Source organism: Harmonia axyridis, chromosome 6, assembly GCF_914767665.1.
Source record: "Harmonia axyridis chromosome 6, icHarAxyr1.1, whole genome shotgun sequence".
In the NCBI taxonomy this organism is placed as follows: Eukaryota; Metazoa; Arthropoda; class Insecta; order Coleoptera; family Coccinellidae; genus Harmonia; species Harmonia axyridis.
Genome location: NC_059506.1, coordinates 19,369,805 through 19,394,416, shown reverse-complemented (window position 1 = coordinate 19,394,416; position 24,612 = coordinate 19,369,805). Strand labels below are relative to the sequence as shown.

The window sequence follows — 24,612 nt, the reverse complement described above, 5'->3', positions numbered from 1 at the left end:
GAGGGTGAAAGTAATTGTCACGCATCATTTGGTTGTTAAATTTCATTCAACAAATTCATATTATGAATAGTTGCAGGTAGTTCCAATAATCTTTTTTTCTATTCGATGATTTATGTATATTTTCAAAAACATTTATGACATTTTATTTTTCTTAGTAAATACTATACCTTCTTAAAGGCTGGCCAACTGAATATCTACTGTGCCCAAATTCAGAAAACCTTAATTTTTGCTAGATTGAAATTTCTCTACTTTCGGTTAGGGTAAGAATATCCATAGAATATCAAATTTGTTGGTAGTGCTAGAACACTTTGACGTTCATTATTAGTGTGAGTTCTATAGCTGAGCAGTGTCTTGTTTTGTGAATCTTCTCTCCGACGAATTGTTATTTCCGAAATGCCTTCAACAATTAGTGAAATAGTGAGTAATATATCCATCTATTTTGAATTTTATAGATTGTTTTTCAATATTGAATGTTATTATTCTTAAACTGTAGTTGTGTGGTAACATACTGTTGCATGCATATTTCATTATCGTTTTTAGGGTTAAATTGAAATGATAAATATTGTAGATAGAGTTTCGGGAATAGGGAGTTTTTCCAAAGAAATTTTTTTTTTTGAGAATTTTTTTTCAGATTTCTCAAATATTAATAATTTTCCATATTTCGGCAAAAATCCTGATACCTTTTTTCCATCTTAATTTCTTTATGACTTTTGAAATTTTCTTTATGATACTAAGCGCTCAAAATGTACTTCTCCAGACATCATTACGAATAAAATCAGCTAGCATATATATTTTAGGAACAGTATCGTTTGGAATTCTAACAATGATTTCATAACAAGTTTTCTACCTATTCTTCCCTATTCTTCAGTGCAATATTGTCATAAACTAGTAATGTACACAATTTTAGCCAATCAGAGGAACCCTACCCTCGTAAATCATAAGAGTGTCATTCATCTCGAGCCATAAAATACAGTCCAAGATTCTATTGGCGTTCATGTTGCAAAAAGGCGTAAACCTTTGGGAGGCGTTCCAAAAAGCATAATTCCATATGAAAAACATCTACAATTAGAGCAAATCAAGCAATTTTAAAAAAATGTTTGCACCAATTCAAAACACATAATATCACTGAACATTTGTGGATGAGTTACTTGAAATGAGAAGTCTCTCTAAAGCTGAATAGTCATTTAAAGAAAGTGTTTAATTTCAAAGTTCGATTTGCGGAATACTATCGATTTTTTTTTGAAAATCGATAAGACATGTTCAAGTTCACTATCACGTCATTGTTCACTCAAAATATGAAATGAATCTGACCTGTATTTTGGAAATGGGAAATGCAGTTGATTAGCACTGAAATAGCAGTGGTATGAACAAGGTATTGAACACCCTTAAGGAAACTTCTGAGATGTTCATTAAATATGATTCCAAAAAATCTGCCTGTTTGCCCTATATATACTTTTTGGCAATAATTATAGGTTAACTTATACACTCCTCTCTTATCATCTTTTGATAAAGTGTCTTTGTTATTTTCGATTCATTTACTGAGAATTGAATTTGTTCTAAATGAAATTTTCAAATCTTTGATCAAATTACATCAAAATTATCATCCTATTAGACCGGTAGTTTAATTTTTTCTTGCTACTTCAGGAAAACTGTCCAAAGAATAATTAAAATTATCCAAAACTACACTGAATTTGAACCAAAATATTCAATTCAATGCAACTAATCCAGAACATAAATTAATGTTATTAACATTACACTATAACTAGTCCAAGTCACTGTAAAATTAATATATTCTCTTTCTTTTTACAATAATCTTCAACACAAATGACACGTAAAGACTAAAAACTTTATAATATGCTCTCCTTTCTTTCATTAGATGATACCTATACATATACATAGTAGACTTATATAAAGAGTTCTTTCAATTTCAAAAATTTTATTGAAGTCAAATAATGTCATAAAAGATATTAGAGATTACCAAATCAATTTCATCCTTGTCCACAAATTATCATATTCTAATATGAAAATACGATAATTTTTTACACGCGGTACGATATTTTAGGCTTGTTGACCTGGCAACGCTGGGTAGGTCATAAAAGATCATAAAAGCTGTTTGGGATTTGCCGAAAGATGTTTACGAAGTACGGTTCCATTAGATTTGTTCTTGTTTGAAAACAAATTTTATATTGGAAATATGTATGTAGATAAAACAGAAAGTTATTAAAATATGAACTTCAACTCAAAAAGTCTTAAATATACATTGGAATACGATCTTATGCGAAATTGGCAACATGGCGTTGATTACTGATATAGGTGCTGAATTGTCTAAGTTGAAAAAAGATAATTTAGTGGAAATAATAATTAGTAAAAGTGTACCAGAAAGTATTATAGTGAGTGATACTTTGATACAGTATATTGAAACAAGTTCCATAACCAGAAAAACAGAAATTGATAAAAAATGTGAGGTTAATGAGAATATAAACAAAGAAATAATTTCGTATCAATGCGAAATTAAAGATCTCAAATCTGACTTAAAAGTTGCTGAAGTGAAGATTGAATGTTTTGAGCGCATTATTGGACAACTAGAGATAACAATTCACGATAAACAACAAATAATTACACTGTTAAATGAGACCAAAGGCAAACCTCATATTTCGAAAAAGAGCGGCGTTGCCGAGTCTGGAGAATTTTCCCTGAAGCCACTGGAAAATTTTCAAACAGTTAGTAAATGTACTATTGAATCGTCGGACAATCAATATGACAAGCGGGTTGAACTTAAAACCGGAAAGACCACTGAAAATTTCAGAACATTGGAAAAAAATGTGAAGAAGAACACAAATGACTTTCATGCTGGGTCATCTCTCTCTGAATTCACTTATAATAACGATGTAAGCACTAAATCCAAACAAGAAATTGCAGTTCAAAAGTCAGAGGATGATCTATCTGTGCAGAAAAATAATGAAGAGTGGCAGATTGTTACGAAGAAGAAGAATAAGCCACTTAGACGGCCCCAGTCTAAAGTGTTGTTTACTGGTACAAGTAAAGATTCTTCAGCATCAATAATTAAAGGAGCTACAAACCGAAAGTGGCTATATATAGGTCACATTTCTGGTCAAAATGTTATGCCTGATGATGTTAAAAAACATTTATCATTTTTAGGAGGAATTGATGAAGTTGAAGTCAAAAAATTGCCTACTAGGGGACAGAATTCGGCCTTCAGTATTGGTGTTCCTGAGAGTATGTTTGATAAGGTATCCAAACCAGAAATATGGCCCTATGGAATTATAGTTAGGGAATTCAATTTCAAAAATTTTTTCTCCTCAAGACAGGTTATACAGCCGGTGAAATAAATAACAAAATGTATCAGTTGCGAATAAATTCCCAAGCAGGACAAACTCTTCATAGTGGATCTAAGCAAAGTATTTGTAAGTCATTCAAACAAAATTATGAAAATTGTAATATCGAGGTAAATATGAAACATAACATTAGAATTTTCCATCAAAATGTTCAGTGTATAAGAAATAAAATAGAAGATCTTGAAGTTATTTTAAATACAGAGGATATACATGTGGCATGCTTTACAGAACATTGGCTCGGTGAAAATGAAGTAAATGCCTATAAATTAAATGGATACGATAATATTACTGTATATTGTAGAAGTATAAAGAAAAATGGCGGGGTAGCGATTTATGTACGAGATAATATATCTGTAAAGGCATCATGTATTTCTAAATTATCTTCAAAATCAATAGAACAAATATTTGAAATATGTGGCATAAAGTTGTCATTTCCTAATGACACAAACCTTAGAATTGTGACAATCTATAGATCACCTATCTTAGAGAATTTACAGCAATTTCTTGTAGAGCTTGATCATATTTTGGAAGAGCTGTCCTTGGACAGTGGAAGCATTATATTATGTGGCGATTGGAACTTGATTTTCTTTAGCAATTCTGTTTATAAAAGTGAGATGTTGGATATATTATCATCATATAATATTAGTGTCCTTACTAACGAAGTTACCAGATATGGTGATCAATCTAACTCTTGCATTGATTATATGTGTAGCAATATTGATAGGGAGTATATAGTTAAGTCAGAGGTATGTGCAAATGGACTATCTGATCATACTTCTCAGATATTAACACTCAATACTAAAAAAGCCTTGAATAATGATAATGAACGATATTGTAGAATTTTCAACTCGACTTATTATAACACTTTCTATTATTATATTTCTAAGGAGTGCTGGGAGGGTGTACAGAATGCAGATTCTCTTGATGAAGCATTTCATGAGTTCGTAGGTGTCCTTTCTTACTACATTGATGTATCTTTTCCATTACAGAAAACAATTGTTAGGAGGGCGAATTCTAAGCCCTGGATAACCTGCGGTATTAGGGTATCATGTAAAATGCTTAGGCATTTGTGTATGCTTAAGTGTTCAAATCCTGAAGTTTCGAATATTATTTTCTATAATAAGTATAAAAGACTATATAAGAAAATTCTTCTGGCAGCTAAAAGACAGTACTTTGCTAAGTTTTTTAGGCAGGCTTCAAACAAATCAAGGGCTGTTTGGGCAATGATTGGTAAGAATATAGGTTCGGCTGTTGGGGTGAGACGTGGTAAGCATGAATTGTTGATTGGCGACAGGTTGGTGGATGATCCTTGCCAGGTCTCTAATTATTTCAATGATTATCTTATTCATAAAATAGAGGAAATAAATGATAAGATTCCAAATAAAAATTCGGACAAACAGCCAACCAATAGGGTGAGTTCTTCGGTGTTTATTTTTCCAGCTACAGAGTCAGAGGTTTTTAATATTATACATGACTTGAAGAAATCGAATTCGTCAGGTATTGATCAGATAACAGGGAATATTTTGAAGAATATTTATCCATATATTGTCCCAATATTAACCATTTTGATAAATAGATCTTTATCTGATGGAGTTTATCCGAATATTCTTAAAATTGCGAAAATCAGAATGGTACATAAAAAGGGTGATAAGAAGTTAGCGCAAAATTACCGACCAATATCCTTGCTGTCGACAATATCGAAGGTTTATGAACGTCTTATATTCAACAGAATGTTGTCGTTCCTTCAAAAGCACACTATAATGTCCAACTGTCAACATGGATTTAGGAAGGGACGGTCAACACAATCGGCAATTATGAATTTAATTGAAAGACTTTATGAAAGTATGAATGATGGGAACAAGTGCCTTGCTGTCATGATGGATCTCAGTAGGGCATTTGATTTGGTACCCCATGATTTGCTTCTCTATAAAATGAAGTGTTTGGGATTTAGAGGTATCGTAAATCAACTAATTGAATCTTATTTAAAAAATAGAGTACAGATGGTAGAAATTGACGGTATAAGATCTTCGTTCCGGGATGTAGAGTGCGGTGTACCCCAGGGTTCAGTTTTGGGACCGCTATTATTTCTCCTATTTGTGAATGACTTGCCTGACATCATGGATTGTCCTCTCGATTTGACAATGTTTGCAGATGACAATACATTGCTATGTTCTGACCGAACCACGAATGGAGCTGTAGAAAGAGCAAAATTGCGCTTACATGGTTTGTCTGAATGGTTCGACAGCAATCGTCTATTTCTGAATACCGATAAGACTGCCTTTATTAGCTTCACACTTAAAAACACAGCTGAATATATTAATAAAAGTTCACTGATAAGAGTCAAAAATAGATCGATTCAACAGGTCCATTCGGCAAGATTTTTGGGTGTCATTATTGATGCGAACCTATCGTGGATACAGCATTTGGATGAATTGTGTAGATTGCTTTCAGGGATTTGTTATGCCCTGTTCAGATTGAAACAACTCACTGATGGGGATATATGCCTTTTATATTATAATGAACACTTCAAATCGAGAATATTGTATGGTATTTTGTTCTGGGGGGCTTCTGTACATTGGAGAAGAGTCTTTAGACTTCAGAAGAAAGCGCTAAGGTATGTGGCAGGTGTATCAAGTCGTACATCATGTAGATCTTTGTTCAAGAAATTCAAAGTGTTGCCGTTGGCAAGTTTGTATATATTGGAGATTTTGATTTATGTTAAAAAAAATTTGAGTTCATTTAATAGGAATAATTTTTGTCATAAATATGACACGAGGTCTTCTAATGATTTTGTGATACCTCAGCACTCCATTTCCGCCTTTGAAAAAAGTCCCAAATACATGGGGATCAAATTGTTCAATGCTTTGCCAGCTTCACTGAAAAATTTGAATGATGAGAAAATATTCAAGACCTCACTCTCTGAATTGTTGTTGTCTAAATGTATTTATAGTGTTGATGAATATATGCGGAAGATAAATTAGCTTAATTTGGGTTATTTTTTGTATTTGACATATTCTATACCTATAGTTGTTACTGTTGTATATATAATTGATATTGTGTATATGATGTAATAATGGTCTAAAGGATAAATACATATCCGACTTTTGCCTATACGCGTAGGATTTTTCCTCGCCGTCGGCTTCTCACTCATCGCTAAGAGGAACATTCACTCAATCCCAGATATTTAAAATATCAGAAGGGCAGAGCTCGGTCGTGTCCGGTCCTTCTGGTCCCCCTGGTTCTCGTCGAACTTCTGGTCCTCTTACACGCGATCCTTGGACCTGTCCTTCGCTTCCTAGGAATTTTCTCACCGTCCTGGCAGTACCTAAAAGAACAGCTTTTTGCATTATATTACATATATACTCACTAAGTCCTAGTTGCTTGATATTTCTCTTGAGATTTTTGGGTACTATTCCTGTTGTTGAGATGATAATTGGAATAGTTCTCGTTGATATCATTCCCCACTGGCGCTTTATCTGAAATTCGAGGTCCCTATATTTTGAAATTTTTTCGACCTCTTTTTGACGCATGTTGTTGTTATTAGGTATTGCTACGTCGATGAGTATTGCTGCCTTTTGTTGTTTATCAACTAGCAATATATCTGGCCTGTTGTGAGGGACTGTTTTATCAGTCAAAACTGTACGATCCCAGTACAGTATATAGCGTTCGTTTTCCAGGATGGTTTCCGGTCGGTACTTGTAGTATGGCACTTTTTCAGAATTAATTAGTGTTAATTTAGTTGCCATTTCTTGGTGTAGTATCTTTCCTACTGCATCGTGTCTCTCTTTATATTCATTTCCTGCAAACATTTGACATCCTCCTGTGATATGTTGGATTGTCTCGTTCGTTGGACACCCATAACGGCATCGATCGTCAGTAATAGTTCGATCCTTTATGATATGTTTGCAGTAATTTTTTGTTGAGATCACTTGATCTTGGATGGCTAAAAGAAATCCTTCCGTTTCTGGATACATCGCACCTGATGTGAGCCAATAGTTCGACGCTTCAATGTCGACATGATCCTGGTTCATCTCGTTGAAATGTCGTCCATGTAGGGGCTTTTCTCTCCATCTTTGCAGTTTTTCTTGGATTGTCTGGTGGTTGTATGACAATTGCTCCTTGTGCAGTTGTAAAGGTGTTGATTCGTCTGCTTCACACAGTACTTTGTAGATCTCTGACGTGCCTGATTTGTCTTTGAAGTATGTTCGTAGGCATTCAATTTGAGCATGGGCAAGTTCCATGAGGTCTAGCAGACCTCTGCCTCCTTTATTCCTCGGCAGTGTCGTCCTCTCAATGCTACTTTTCGGATGGTGCTTGTGTGCTTTCGTCATCAAGGTTCTCATTTTGCGTTGCAGGTTTTCCATATCTGTTTTGGTCCATGGAATGATACCGAAAGAGTATGTAAGAATTGAACATGCATATGTATTGATAGCTCTCGTCATGTTCTTGCTGTTGAGGTTTGTTTTCAAAATTTTGTTGATACTCCTAATGAACTCAGTTGTTAAGTCTTCCTTCATTCTTTGATGGTTTATTCGTCGGTTTTGTTTCATTCCTAGGTATTTATAAAGATCGTCCGATTTCATTGCTTCTATCTCCTGTCCATTGGAGAGAGCTATCGGTTCATCTTGAATTTTTCCACGCACTACGCTAATAGTACGACACTTGTCCAATCCGAATTTCATCCCCACGTCTTCCGAAAAATTTTCCACCAGTTTGACCATAATTTGCAAGTGGTTTTTGTTGCCTGTTATAAGTTTGAGGTCATCCATGTATAGCAAATGATTGAGTGCAATATTATTTCTGTTTCCTTTCTCATTGAAACCTTTTTCAGTAGCATTCAGTTGTTTAAAAAGGAGGTTCAGCGCCAAGCAGAACCATAAGGGACTCAACGATTCTCCTTGGAAAATTCCCCTTTTTATTGGAATATCTTCAGTAGTTATGTTCGCTGTAGAGAGTTCGATATTCGTTCTCCAGTTGCACATTGCATACTTCAGAAAGTTTATTGTAATTGGATCGATCTTGTATATTTCCAAAATTTTTGTCAGCCACCCATGTGGAATAGAGTCGAAGGCCTTCTTATAGTCAAAATATGTCATAAAAAGATTTCTGTGTTTTTTGAAGGCTTGGTTGCATATGATGGAATCTATTATCAGCAGTTCTTTTGATCCTAGTGCATTCTTGGAACATCCTTTCTGCTGTGCTGTCATTATATTATTTGTCTCGCAATGTTTGTAGATACGAGATGCTATACATGATGTGATGATTTTATATATTGTTGGTAGACATGTAATTGGTCTGTATTTTGATGGATCCGCTGTGTGTTGCATATCCTTCGGTAAGAGGTAAGTGGTCCTTGTTGTTAAAAATTTGGGCATTTCCGTTGGATTACTTATAACATCATTTATGGTTTCAACTAGCCTGCCGTGTATACACCAAAATTTTTTCAACCAAAAGTTGTGGATTCCATCTGGGCCGGGTGATTTCCAATTGTGTGTGTTTTTCAATACTTCATGGAATTCTTCTATAGAAACTGCGTTATGCGGCATTTGTTCCATTGTCTCATAGGATTTCTCTTCATTTCTTATCCAATCAGCCTGGGAGTTGTAGGGGGTTGGTGTAGCCAATTGATCTGTCCAAAAATTCTCAATATCCTCGACGGTTGGATAACTTCCTGGTGTTGCTGACATATTATTGTTTAACATTCTATAGAATTTTCTTTCGGAATTTTCAAAAATCATATTATCCTGTTTTCTTCTATAGCTCTCATTGTATCTTCTGAGTCTTTCGGAGTACACACTAAGTTTTTGTTTCAGAGTGTCTAAAATTTGTTGAGCATTTCATTGTTTGGATCATACGTTGTATGTTGCCGTTGACGATCCATTATTATATTCACCATTTTTTGTAATCTTCTAGACGGCGAACCTTTTGCCAATTGGGTGAGCCTCCCAATTTCTTGGCGGATGCTATGAACTTTGTCTTCTAGCCTTTTTTGCCAATGTGGTTTATTTTGTTGTTTTTCTCTGGCTGGTTGCTGACTTTTAGGTTTTGGCTTCACACCTAGCACTGTTGCTATTGAAAATGCTGCACAGTATATGATGAGGTGTAATGATTCGAGATCATGGTAGTCAGAAAGATACTTGGGTATAATCTCCTTGTTGGTCATGACCAGAAGATGAGTTTCTTAGATGTCCTCAATCTTGGCAGAATCGGTCCTCTCAATGGATCTGTGCCCTCAAAATCTATAACGCATCTATTCATTGTGGCAAATAATCGCTCCAGTAGTTCTCTTTGGTCTTCTTCTGGATTTACGACGGGTGCAGCATATATATTCCGTCGTTGAGCATCACTTATTGCTAACACATCTGCGTTGTTTTGTTCCTCAGAGTTCATTTGTGCATTGATGTTGTGTTGGTTTTCAGCACAATCGTAGTTTTCTTCAATTGTCGTTTCGTTGTTAGTGAGGTTCCTATTCTGTAGCCTCAGTTGGACTTCATTTTTTATGGTGTTAAGTCTCTCATCGGGTACAAGTTTATTTCTCAATATGACCCGGTATTGGTCGGCTACTCTTTGCTCAGAAACTTGAAGTTCGGGATAGTTTCTGTGGAATTCTGCAAATAATTTTTGACGGTAGCCTATTTTATCCTCTTCCATATTAGTCACTTCATAATATATGCGCATGATCGTTTCATTTATCGAACTTGTCCATTTCATGCGTCTTCTTGGTAGACCTGCTTGGGTGAGTGCTGGTTGGGGTTCCTGCGCAGCACCTTCAGCGGTCGGAGAAACTCGTGTTATTCTTCTCCTAGAATGTTGAGATTGTGGAGGCGTAGCATTTTGTTCGACAGACGCCCGTCTCCTTAGCACTCTGTCACCGACGTCCCGCATACTGTCATGTCCAGCGCCGGCTCCAGACACGCCCTGACGAACCTCAGGCAGTGGCTCTATATTCCTATTCCTTAAATTCACCATCATTCATGGGTTCCTCCGTGTCGTGGGGGAGACGGCCTTTGATCGCTTTTTACGATCCGCAGAGCTACGGTGGGAGAATTCTTGAGCTGCTTTCCACACGGCTTCGTCCGTTACCCTGGACAGGGACCCTTCGACAGGTTTCAGCTTCCCGGGTCAGAGAGCTCCTGGAATCTGCGGTGGGCAGGAGTCGATTCAACTCTCCTGATAGGTATTATTATTATTATTATTATTATTAATGCACATTCATCTGAAGCCTAGTTATAATTATCCCAACCTCCTCGGTTTCCTGATCAAGGATTATTGACTATTTTCTTCGAGATATTCTGTTTGAATTTTTTAGCACTCTGATCCCGCGATTCACATGATACGATTATGAATCTTGAAATTGTTATTCGGCACCTAAGGCAACATTTTATTCACATCGAAGTGATAGTTTCGAAATCATTAGAAAAAATTAGAATGACCATATTTACAGAATTCTATGTCGAATTTTGACTAACGTAACAGCTACATTCGATATTCGAAGCATATACTATGTTCGAAGATACCCTGAAAATTTCAAGTTTCCATATCTCTCCGTTCCAGAATTATCATTTTTACGGCAGGACGGATCTAATTTGAGGACGGATTCATCAACAGTGAGACCATCTCTGGTACAAAATTCGTCAATTGCAGACATTGTGATGAAATAATAAGGCGATCTGTTCAGGGAACGAGAGCTCAAAAATAAATAGTTATAAGTTTTCAAGTATGGAATAATAATTCATCACATTTGTCCCTTCCGAGCAGGTTCCCGCTATTTGATATTCAAGTTATATGTAGGTGTAATGTTCTCGATATATTAAACCAACACACTATTTTATATATCTTTATTTCTTAACGACCAAATACATACTGAATCAAATGAACATCAAAAAAAGCATATATTATACCATATTTATGATAAGAACAGAAAGTGTATTTCACATTCTAAACAAATAAAAGTCACATTCTATTAATGTATATCGTTCGTATACATCACATATCTTCCCCTTAAAATTTTCGACACAGCGAAATCCTTGAAAACCCAAAAAGTTATATATTATAATCAAAATTTAAGCTCAAAAGCAAAATCTATCTGGTTTTCTCCTAATTCTCTTAGATTTAACATCATTAACCTCTTCCCTTTCTTTTAAATCAGGAGATTTAAAAAACTCATCCAATCTTAAATCCTCTATACTAGATATACTATCTTTCTCTGAAACATTTACTTTTATATTTTCTGAGATATCTCCCATAGAGATATTGCTAAAATCTAATATTTGATTCAGATGCCGGTGCCAATATTTGTTCAGTTCTGGTATGTAAATTAAATAAGTTCGCGGTCCAATCTTCTCCTTAATTATTCCCTTGATCCATTTTGATTTAAGACCACGAAAATCTCTTGCGAGAACTATTTCATTTATACCGTATTTCCTAATTCTAGTGCCCTTATAATATTTTTTTTGTAAACTTTGCTTTTGTTCAATATTTTTGCAAATTTCGGCATCCACCTTCTTATTTACATTAGTGGGAGGTAACAGTAAATCAAGTGAATGCCGCAATTTTCTTCCGAACAAAAGTTCAGCAGGGGATTTACCAGTGGTACAATGCGGAAAACATCTATAATCGAACAGAAAATTTTCTAAAAATGAACTTAAATTGCTGTCTCCCATTTTACCTTCTAGAGCTTTTAATAGTGACAACTTAATATTTTTAACTGAGTTTTCAGCCTGTCCATTAGTAGCAGGATGATACGGAGGTCCTTGTTTCAATTTAATTCCATTTCGATTTAAGTATTCTGTAAACTCCCGTGAAGAAAAATAGGTTGCATTATCTGATACTAATGTTAAAGGAAAACCAAATCTCGCAAATATGCTTCTAAGAAGTTTAATTGTGATGAGACTGCTTGGATGTCCTACTATAAATGACTCGACCCATTTTGAATATGAATCCACAAGAACAAATATGTTTTTACCCTGAAATGGACCCAAATAATCGACATGGACACGTTCCCATGGGCCGTTTGGACATTTCCATACCTCAAGGGATGCCTTTGGTGGGGCATTTCTATATTTTAAACATGCCTCACACGACTTTACCGAAACTTGTATATCATTATTCAATTCCGGCCACCAAACATACGAACGTGCAATACCTTTTGTTTTTACCATCCCCATATGGGACTTATGCAAGACTTTTAATACCATTCCTTGTAATTTTTCTGGGACTACCACTCTATTACCGTGCATTAAACAATCGTTTACAATGTTCAAATAGTTTCTATTGACATAAAATTTTTTTAAATCCGATGTTATTTTATTCGGCCAACCGTTCTTTGTAAAAAAAATTACTTTACGTAAAAGCGCATCATCTAATGTGTGCTTCGATATTAAATTGAAGTCGATGGGTATTTCCCCATTGTTTTGGATGAAACTTATTAATAATGTGTTACTTTTATCACCATTTTCATCATCTTTAATTGGCAATCGAGAGAAGCAACTAGCTAAATTTTCTTTGGACTTCGTGAATTCAATTTCATATTGAAAATTTGATAATATAAGAGCCCAGCGCTGAAGTCGATTTGCTGCATAAACTGGTATTCCTTTTTTGGGGCCAAAAATTGTTACCAAAGGTTTGTGGTCAGTATGTAAACGGTAAAATTATTGCAGCAGCTTCCTTTTCAATCTGTGAATATTTCAACTCACTTTGTGATAGAGTCCTAGAAGCGTATGCTATCGGTCTAAAACTACCTTCAATAATATAATAATAATAATAATAATAAACGTCTTTATTTTTCTTTTTCAGTACAACACAGGCGAAGTTTAGCCTCAGGCTATTCTTACACTTAACCTTTGCAGCACAATACATACAAATATTACAATAGCGTTTTTTACTCTAGAGAGGAGAAGAAAAGAAAGAAAACATGTCAATAGGTTTCATGAAACAAAAATCAAAACAACATACCCAATATGATAAAAAGGGTATAACAGGACAGATAAAATAAAAGAGTCCATATTAAATACTAACCCGATAATTCGAGAAGTCTAGCTCTCAGAACACGCTTCATCCGAAATTCGGAGATATGTAAGTAATCAATGAGAAATGCATTGAACATCTTAGCGGCCTGGTAGGTGAATGATTTCTGAAACATAGCACTGGAGTGACGAGGGATGCTCAAGTGATTTCTACCCCTTACCGCGACCGAATGGACAGCCGACCTAGGAACAAGTCTACTATAGAGTTCCACGGGAATTTTGTACTTCATTATTTTGTATAAAAAATAGCAAAAATTATATTTTCTTCGAATATGCATTGGAAGCCAACCCAGCTCTCTTATTTTGTGCGAAACATGATCAAACTTTCTAAGCGAGAAAACGAAACGACAACAAAAATTCTGTACTTTCTGAATACGGTGCTGTTCAAATTTCGTCAAATAATTTCCATAAACAACATCCCCGTAATTGAATAAAGATAAAACCAATGATTCACCAAGAATCCTACGAATAGAAGAGTTAAGGCAATGTCTGTGCGAGTATATCATCTTGAGAATACAGAATGATTTCTTGAGCAGGGTATTTACATGAAAAGTGAATTTCAAGTCAGAATCAAACGTTATACCCAAATTCTTGATGGTATCAACGATGGGCAAGACTGAACGATCAATCTTCACCTGAAGTCTCTGTGAAAGATTCTCCCTCAAGCTCCTATTTCCGAATAAAATCACCTGACATTTACTCTCATTTAACTTCAAATTGTGTTTCCCAGCCAATCTATTTACCGTTTCGAGGTCACTATTTACACCATCCTGAGCTTGAAAAAAGTTACCCGCATTCAAGTCACAATATATCTGAGTGTCATCAGCAAAGGCCTGACACTTACAATATTTAATTGATGTTAGGATATCACTTGAATATATAATAAAAAGCAGAGGTCCCAGAACGGATCCCTGGGGTACACCAGAGATAACATAACGCGAAGAAGACAAAATATTGTTAATTTGTACCTTTTGAGAACGGTTATTCAGATAAGAGAAGATGAAAGAAAGTGCATCTTCAGAGAACCCATAATATTTTAGCTTGTGACAAAGTAATGTGTGATTGATGGTATCGAATGCCTTTGAAAAATCTAAGGTTATTAAAGCTGTTACATTTCCGTCATCAAAATTCCTGGCGATGTCATCAGCCACCTTCACTAACGCAGATGAAGTACTATGTCCAGCCCTGTAACCAGCCTGACAATTGGGAATAATATTGTTGTCAGTGACATATGATGTTATCTGTCGATGGATTGCCCTCTCAAGTATTTTTGACATCGCGGGCAAAATGCTAATAGGTCTGAGGTCTGAAAACTGCTTGGGGTCATTGATTTTACTTAACGGCCTTATCACCGCAACCTTCCATGATTGTGGAAAATAATTCTTTTCAATGCAACAATTAACTATATGGGTTATATATTTATCAAGTGAAGAACCACAGTATTTAAGCATGTTGATCGTTATACCATCCAAACCAACAGCATTTGATTTTATGCTCGAAATAATCTTTCCGACCTCATCGACAGTAATAAATCGAAACTTAAAAGAAGTTTCAGGACTTGTTAAGTTAGGAAATTTTTCTGTAGCGTAAAAATTTAAGAGATTGTCATCAACTGGCTTATCAACAAAAACAGAACTGAAATAATCATTAGCCAGCTCCGGTCGCTCCAGGTTGGTCGGCAAACGCACATTACTTTTTTGGGGACTTATCTTCCTCAAACTATTCCACAACAATCTAGAATCTCGTGCCCGAAATATACCATCGTAATAAGCTTTTTTTTCTCGTCTTATAGACGACAGAGTGAAATTTCGTATTTTCTTGTAACAATCCCAATCATCAGGCGTTTTGGATATTTTAAATTTTGCTAGAGCTGAATCTCTCTCCTTCATCATCATTTTGACGGGAAAGGTCAACCACGGTGCATGTTTTTTCGTCACACGAGACGCTTTCAAAGGAGCATGCCTCTCGAACACGGACCGAATCAAACCGGAGAAAAAATCAACTTTTTCATCGATATTATTTATAGCGAATATATCATTGAACGATTCTTGTACTAAGTCTTGTTGAAACAAGGTAACATCGAAGTTTTTGAAATCTCTATAATAGTGTATTTTAGGCTCCGTGACTGACGATTTAAAGCTGAGTTCACAATGAACTAAATTATGATCAGACACATTGCTTGCATCCATGACACCAGAACTTAATACGTATTCAGGGTTAGTTATAAAAATTGGATCCAACAATGTCATGGAGCGTCCGCATATTCTTGTCGGTTCATTTATCAACTGTTCGAGACCGTAGGCCTCCAAAGAATTAACCAAGATCCCGTTTGAGAGCAAGTCGATGTTAACATCCCCAAAACAAATCAACTCATCTACAGTGGGAAAAATTAAGGACAAGGAATCGTCAAGAGACTCAATGAAAGAAGGTAGACTACCCTTAGGGGGACGATAGACGCAACCGACCGCAAAGGAGGTATTTTTTATCTTTATCCGGATCCAAATCTGTTCGCAATGGTTGTTAATACTACTTGAAATTAATGATATGGATTTGATTTTATTTGATACATAAATTCCGACACCTCCGCCTCTGGTTTGTCGATCTTGTCTATAAAAAGTGAAACCATCGATGGTTATGGCCTCCGCATCAACCCCATCACCCAACCACGTCTCAGAAACACCCACGACATCGAAATCATCTACTAATGTTCTGAAATCATCAAAATGAGCCAAAAGTGAACGGATATTCAAATGACACAACTTAAAATTTCTAGCCATCCCACATCTTCTAATTACCACAATAAAATTAATAATGAACGTAAATCAAATAATGAATGATTAGTAAACCGAAACAATTTCTCCCCCAAACAATGAATTCCAATTTAAATACTAAGTAGGTAGCAGTGATACAAATATTAACAAAACAAATTATATTTTATTTTCAAATTGAATATGTTTCAACCAAATATCATACAATATCCCAACATGTACAGCCAGGTAACGTATAAAAACAAACACTAGATAACGTTCCTAAACAATATGGTAGGCAAAAAACAATGACAAATGGTAAAAGATAAGAACGTTTACAGTATACTCTTTGTTTCTTTCTTCCTCCCCGCAAAAATTTATGAAATGATAGAAAACTTAACCTAAAACTCTATATAAACAAACAAGTTTGTATTCAAAATTGAGATTTGAACAGTGCAAAATGAATCAACGAGACGATAATCTATAATGAAAGGATTTTTCTGAATTCAGCATAACTTCTTAAATAATGTTTTTTACCATCAAATAATATACATATTCTTCCACCTTGAGACCAAACATTCTGTCTTCCGCAGATCCCCCTTGCCTTGATAAAAACTTCATATCTTGACTTAGTTAAATCCTCAGTAATAGTGATATTAGATCCCTTCAACTTTTTCTTATTAGATAAGATCTTGACACAGTCATCGGACGATGAAAACTTCACAATAATTGGACAATGCTTCTTATTTCCAATTTGACTATTAGCATTTATTCGGTAACAGTTTTTTATTTCAAAATCAGACAGTTGTAGTGAAAGTTTTCGTGTGAATAAATTTCGAACAATTTCTCCAACATTTTCATCTTTTTCCTGCTCGACTCCATAAATTCTCAAATTAGACAATTTTTTAACCTGATGAAGGTCATCTATTTCAGCCTGGCATTTATGATTTTCTTCAGTTAATTGATCGACTTTCAACTGCAAGTTACGATTTGCATCAGCTAATTGTGACATATCCATTTTCACTAGGTCGACTTTGCTTTCCAATTCGATGATTTTTTCAGACAACTTCTCTGAGACCAATTCTGATAATTTGTCAGCTATCGATTCCATGAACTTTTTATCTTGGAAACATTCACAAATTATTTTCTTGATATCGGATCTTTGATCCTTTGTAAATACCATTTTCAAATACTAAAAATTTTAAATCAATTTATTTGATGAATTGATTGATAATTGCTGATCAATTATGGTTCACGTCAAAGCGCCGACTCAATAGCACGTCTACTCGCTCGAAACGCTCATAGCAGAATGATAATATGCATTATGACTGCACCTAAACCATATTGAGAAGCGTCAACAAATAAATGAACAGTTTGTTGACTATTAAAATGAACTAAAATGGTTTCTGAACCAAGAACTCTTTTGACAGTCTCAAAACTATGTACACAAGCAGTATCAAACTTCCATGAACTATTTTTCTGTAACAATTTATAAAGTGGTTTGAGTAATGATGAAGCATTTGGTATAAAACGGTTATAATAATTGACCATTCCTAAAAAGGACTTCAATTGCGTCACATTTTGAGGATATGGCACCTTCAGAATGGCATCAATTTTCTCTTTACTCTTATGCAAACCGTTTTTATCTATAATATATCCAACATAGGCGACACTAGGTTTAAAAAAATCACACTTACTTTTCTCAACTGTTAAACCACATTCGGACATCTTATGGAGAACACTTCGAACTTTATCGATGTGTTCTTTAATATCTTTACTCGAAATTAATATATCGTCTTGAAAACATGTCACATCTTCAAAACCCACCACCACTTTTTCCATAATTTTTTGAAATTTCGAAGGACCAGAATGAATGCCAAACGGTAACCTATTATAAAAAAACAAACCCCTATGAGTACTGATGGTGGTGAGTTTTTTACTTTCATCATCTAATTCGACCTGCTGAAATGCACTAGACAAATCTATTTTGGTAAAAATAGTACCACTCTGCAATTTAGTGAACAGTTCTTCTATTCTGGGCAAAGGAAATTTATCAATTTCCAAATTTGGATTTAAAGTTACACTATAGTCTCCACATATTCTAACTGACCCATTACTTTTCAACACAGGCACAATGGGAGTAGCATAATCGCTATAATCAACAGGTGTTAGTATATTTTCTTCAACCAATCTATCTATCTCCTTTTCCACTTTTTCTTTCAGAGCAAAAGCTATTGGTCTAGGCTTAAAAAATTTCGGTATAGAACCCTCTTCAAGTTTCAAATGAATTTTTCCTTTATTAAATAATCCCAATTTATTCGTGAAAACATTTGGAAATTCCCTATGAAAATTTTCGATATACATCCGGTTATCTGAAACTTCCATCTTATTTATGCCTAAAGAAAATTTGTTGAGAAAATCTCGACCTAATAGGGGTGGTCCCCCATTTTCTACGACATACAAAAACAAATTTTCCAACCTACCTCTGTATCCAATACAAACATCGATTTTTCCCAAGGGATGAATTTTCTTGCCATCATAAGTTTGAAATATTTCTGTACATGAAAGCAATGGTAAGTTTGAAAAAAAATCCGCTTTGAACCTCTCAGAAATAACAGACGCACCGGCACCGGTATCTAACTCAAATTTCACAGGAACATTATTAACAAATACATCAACAAAAATGGGGTCTACATTTGAGGTATTCAAATGAAAAAGTTGATTTTCTAGGTCGTTATCAATGTCAAAATTCATTGACTGATCATGTGATTCCGTTGTATTATCCTCCAAATTCAAAAAATGATTTTTAGCTGAATTTACTTTTGAACACTTTTTCGCCAAATGACCTTTATTTCCACATAGATTGCAAATAAAATTTCGATACCTGCACAAACCATAGTGAACTTTACCGCACACATCACATTCCGTTGTCCGTTTCTTCTCGAAAAGTTTTCTTTCATAACCATGCTTCGATTTCTTCTCAGGAAATTCAGGTCCAAGTTTCGTCTTCGAATAGTACATCTCCATCTCCTCTTTCTTCACATTTCCAAAAGCCACTTCAGTCTTGCATGTAGCCTCTTTTCTGCATGCTACTTCAATTGCCATTTCAAAAGTGAGTTTTGTTTCGTCTTCTTCGAATAGCCTGTCCATTATAGGCCCCTTTTCAAACCCCATTATGAATTTATCTCTCAAAATGGTGGATAATTCGGCCGTTTTGAAATTGCATCTGGAAGCCAGTTGTCTAACACGAGCAGCCCATTCTTGAACAGATTCTTCTTTGGCTTTAGAACAATTATAGAATTTCTGTCTTTCTGGAAAAACTAATTTCGCCGGAGCGAAGTATGTATCGAAGTACTTCAGTAAATTATTGAAGTCTTTATCTTGTGGAGTATCCGGGATACACAAACTGTTCAAAAGCTGAAAACTGCTTTCGCTGCAACAGTTTAGAAATATTGCCCTTTTTATTGCGGGATCGGTTATGTTGTTTGCTGCGAAGTAGTTCGTTAACTGCACTTTGTAGATTGTCCAGTCAGAAACACTAACATTGAACTCCCGTAAATGACCTATGGCTGCCATTTCAACTACTACCGTAAAGAAAATTTCAGTAACTTGTAAACTATCGATGACGTTATCCTCGTCGCCACTGTAATGTTCTCGATATATTAAACCAACACACTATTTTATATATCTTTATTTCTTAACGACCAAATACATACTGAATCAAATGAACATCAAAAAAAGCATATATTATACCATATTTATGATAAGAACAGAAAGTGTATTTCACATTCTAAACAAATAAAAGTCACATTCTATTAATGTATATCGTTCGTATACATCACAGTAGGTTAACTATAATCAATTATTAATATTATTTTGGCGACAACGGACAATTCATACTTCATATAAATATCGTCGAACATTTTTTTATAATTAATAATAGAAATGAGTCACTACAGAAGTATTTAAAATTGTTCTTTTTCATCCTCGTTTTGCCATTCATTTTTATTTTGCTATTTCGCTTCAGATTGTTAACTTTATTTATTTATTTAAATTAACGTGTCTCGACAGCTATGGTCATTGACACAAGATCACATTGAAAGTAGTCAATATTACATCAAAAAAGATTTAAATAATAGAGTACAGGGTGGGCAAATTTCGATGTTTTAGCACTACAACTTTTGAACCAGAGGAGATAGACAAAATCTGATACCCCATTCTCGGTCTCTTTTTCTGAGAAACTAACAAGGGTAGTATTCATTTTTGGCCACCTTCTTTTGTTTTCGAGCTATAAGCGAAAATTGGAAAAATGGCGATATCGAAAAACATTTATATCTCCGCTAATACTGATGATAGAGCTCTGAAATTAAAACACTATACAGGCACTTTTTTACGTAGAATCCAGTGGCGTGCTCGTATTTTCAAAAGGGTTTTTAATTACGAAGCAATGACCCAAAGTTATGTGTTCTCAAATGGGAACACTAGATTTTTGTGTCATTTTCTGAAAGCTTGATTTTTCCTGATTTCAAAAATATATAACATGGTATGGTTTGTATTAAAATAAATAATAGAAAATGGTCATAAACCTTTTTTTACCTAAGAGTCCCAATATTTCTATGGTTTCAACTGTTGATGAGCACAGAAAACTGAGCTTTCTATAACAAGAGCAGTGTCCTTCCGTCGATATGATTATTTCTATGCTTTCCACTTATTTCTACAAAATTTGAATCTAGATATGTTTTATAAATTTTTTATCTAAAAATTGATTTGGAAATAACGGAGAAACCACAAGATCGAATTTTTCAATCGAAAGAGTTATATTGAGATGCATGTATCAGGAGATTATTCACATAGGTCTCCAGAATTAATACGCACAAGTACCAATCCACTTTTAACATCATATAAAACAATGCATATATGATTGAACTCAACATTTTAATTGCGAAGGGACAAACAAGAAATAATATTTAACCTAATAATGACAACAATTGCACAATGCACAGTCGACACCTCTTCTCGATATTTCAATAGATGAATATTTGAAACTGTGTTCAAACTACCTAGGAAACTTTTTCCAAGTTCGTTTATCTTTTCGGAATTATTTGTATAAAATAAATATAGATTCGAATTTTGTAGAAATAAGTGAAGAGCATAGAAATAATCAGATTGACGTAAGGACACTGCTCTTGTTAAAAAAAGGCTCATCAACAGTTGAAACCATAGAAATATTGAGACACTTGAGTAAAAAAAGGGTTTTGACCATTTTCTGTTATTTATTTCAACACGAATCATACGATGTTATATATTTTTGAAATCAGGAAAAATTAAGCTTTCAGAAAATGGCACAAAAATCTAGTGTTCTCATTTGAAAAAACATAACTTTGGGTCATAGCTTCGTGATTAAAAACCCTTTTGAAAAAACGAGCACGCCACTGGATTCTAAGTAAAAAAGTGCCTGTATAATGTTTTAATTTCAGAGCTCTATCATCAGTATTAGCAGAGATATAAATGTTTTTCAATATCGCCATTTTTCCAATTTTCGCTTATAACTCGAAAACAAAAGAAGGTGGCCAGAAATGAATACTACCCTTGTTCTGGTTTGAAAGGTGTAGTGCTAAAACATCGAAATTTGCCCACCCTGTACAGTTCATTATCTTTGAGAAATCGTATGTCAACTTTGAAATATAATAACTTATTAATTTGTTTCGATTCACAAAATTTCACTATTTTGAATCAGTTCCGATGTACTTCTTCTCTTACCTGTCAATAATCTTACATATGTTTATAGGAACAATATTTATTCCGATTAAAAAACTTCACTTTCAACAGTTCCTACTAAAGTGCTTAGTGCTTAGTGCTCGAAATTTCGAATAACTTTTACAAAGTGCTTAGTAATCGCGAGTCTTTTGTGAAAATCGGTGCTTAGTGCTCGAAGCCCTTTTTTTGCGAGTGCTTAGTGCTCAAGCACTTTTTTTCAGTGCTCGTCACAGCTCTGCCCTGTTTTGGCTGCGCCTTCTAAATCTCTGCCTTCTAACAGAGAGGGAATACTTTTAGCTTGAATCTTCGCTTCCGCTCGTTAGCCGGCAAAAGCCGTTACCGTTCGAGCCTTAGGCCCAGTTTCACCAAATGCTTTAATCTTGACTTGGCTTAGATCACGATTAATGTAATGTAGCGTTTCACCACACTCCAAAGCGCCATTTAATCGACCAATCGCGATTTAGCACTAATCGGCCATTTTTGGAGGATTATAACCTTTCAAGTTGAGATTAATAATTATTTATCAGTATGGAACTCTTGTCTATGTAATTATTTTTCCGGAAATTTCTAATTTTTGGGTTAATTTTATCAAAATATGACTATATGTATAGGCTCAATATTTCCCATTTAAAATGTTTGATGGAAATATTATTTAAGAAGCAGTTAAACTTGTTAATAAAAATAAATAAGTTAATAAAATTACTTCTATAGTTTTTTGTTTTGTGAAATGGGATAATTTCTTTTTAACTTCTGCAAGTTTCCGACATTTCGAAGCACATCACTCGACATTTTCGGCAAAAATTAACTTTGTTTTTTGGTTACAAGATGCCAAATGATTTGAAATGTTATGAGTTATGAATGAATGACACCTGACACCTAGCGCCAATGGTGGTCATCACTGCTAATACGATACAGAACACTATATAACTTTTTGTTCACAACGTTGGCTGACTATTGTTGGACTATGGTTTGACTATTTAATCGCGATTTGGTTAATCGCGATCATCTTCGGACGGGTTGATGCATGGTGAAACAGAAAACACTGTTGAACCTGCTTTAGTAACAAGCTGAGTTTAATCAATCTGGGATCAAGTGCTGTTTGAGTTTGGTGAAACTGGGACTTAGCATAGTATAAGGAAAGGATAGTAAGCCAGTGTAGTGCTTTTTTCGATTTTGTTGATGTTGAGCGCCATCTAGTTGCACTCACGTTAAGCCTCGAATTTTACTGTCAAAAAATTGGTCCGTAAAGTGGAGCCCTCTGAAAGAATTGATGTTATTTTGAAGAACTAAAATATTTGAAATAGAGTGGTCAGAAGATTTCTATATTTTGATATTTTTTCTGCTCTACAATAAGAATTTACGCCAGTGGCGTGTATTTGTGATAAACAAGTACAATGCTACAAGTTATCATGAAATCACTAATCAGCTCCAGTCGTCATGAAATGATATCTCTAGGTTTTTTCAGGATTTATGAATGGAATAAACTCCATTTTCCGGGATATCGATATTGCAATTGAATGTATTTGAAGAATATTCGATTGATATTGTTTTGTTATAGATTGAGTGAGAATAGGTAAAGTTTCTATCAACATTAATTTCCTAATGTCGTAAGTTTCAATGAAATTTCTCAAAAGCTATATTTAGCATTTGACAGTTGGTTTCGATCATTTTTTCCCAACCTTTTACGATTCTTAGAGTTATGTATTTTATTATTCGACTGTAATAATATTTTCTGACCGAAAAATCAGCCCATGTTTTTATGAATATTTGAAGAAAAGTTTACCTTGAACAACCAAATTATATTGAAATATCTCAATGATGTTGAAAATAAATAAAATCATGTTTTATTTTTATATTTACCTTATATTTAAAACGTATGAGTCTCAGTGCTGCCCTGGTGATAATGAATTTGATGCTTTGAAAAGCACACAGTTTCAGTCAATAAATCCTTGTAATCATGAAGATACTGAGCGAATGCTCTTGCAACCATCAATAATCATTATGAATTAACTGGCAATTATTTCTTTGAAGTTGGCAAAAATAACAAATTAGGTACCGAGACCCATATATTTGATGGTTTCCTTGTCACTATATATAAAAACCGTGTAGCAACTTGCAACGGATATTCATATATAAATTGAATATCCACACGTAAATAAAACAAACAGAAGGGAAGACAAATTAAGTAAATATTGCCAGCCAAAATTATCCAGTGGCGTAAATATAGGGGAGCGATCTGATACTTTTTCTATTCTAATTCTACTCCACTGACTTTTGTTCTAGAAAATTATTTCATTTTTGAAGTTTTACTAAAAAAGGGTTCTATTTTATTGCGCATCTGAAATAGCTTCTGGATGTTTCAAGTATTATTTTTTTTTTTTAATTATCCAATCAGTTTGTTGATTCCTCAGAGGAATGCAAAATATACAAGAAACAATTTCATTTTTCATTTCACGATTTCTTTCTTATCCTTCTCAAGAAATATAAGAATAGGCAAAAACAGCAAAACCATTATTTCGGGTATTTACCCTTATTCTTATAACAAGAAAGGTGAAAATAGCATATTTACCCAAGTACATGTTAAATTCTATAGAAAAACTACCGCTCAATTGATGTCGGCAACTGGACTGAGAGGTGGTTTTTGTTCCAACAACCTGACCTTCAACCCTGTCAAGTAAATCAGAACTCAATTATCATATTTAGACCACAAAAGTACCCAAACAGTAG

General features: G+C 34.5%; 1 protein-coding gene across 1 annotated transcript; it reads right to left on the bottom strand.

The window, feature by feature from the left end:
* Positions 1-12,986: 12,986 nt before the first annotated feature.
* On the bottom strand, positions 12,987-19,967 carry LOC123683097 (uncharacterized protein K02A2.6-like). The gene is made up of 2 exons (XM_045622000.1): positions 17,446-19,967; positions 12,987-13,106 (listed from the first exon to the last, which is right to left on the bottom strand). Exons 1-2 carry the CDS (start codon positions 19,702-19,704, stop codon positions 12,987-12,989), a joined length of 2,379 nt encoding a protein of 792 aa, XP_045477956.1. The 5' UTR covers positions 19,705-19,967.
* Positions 19,968-24,612: the final 4,645 nt, after the last annotated feature.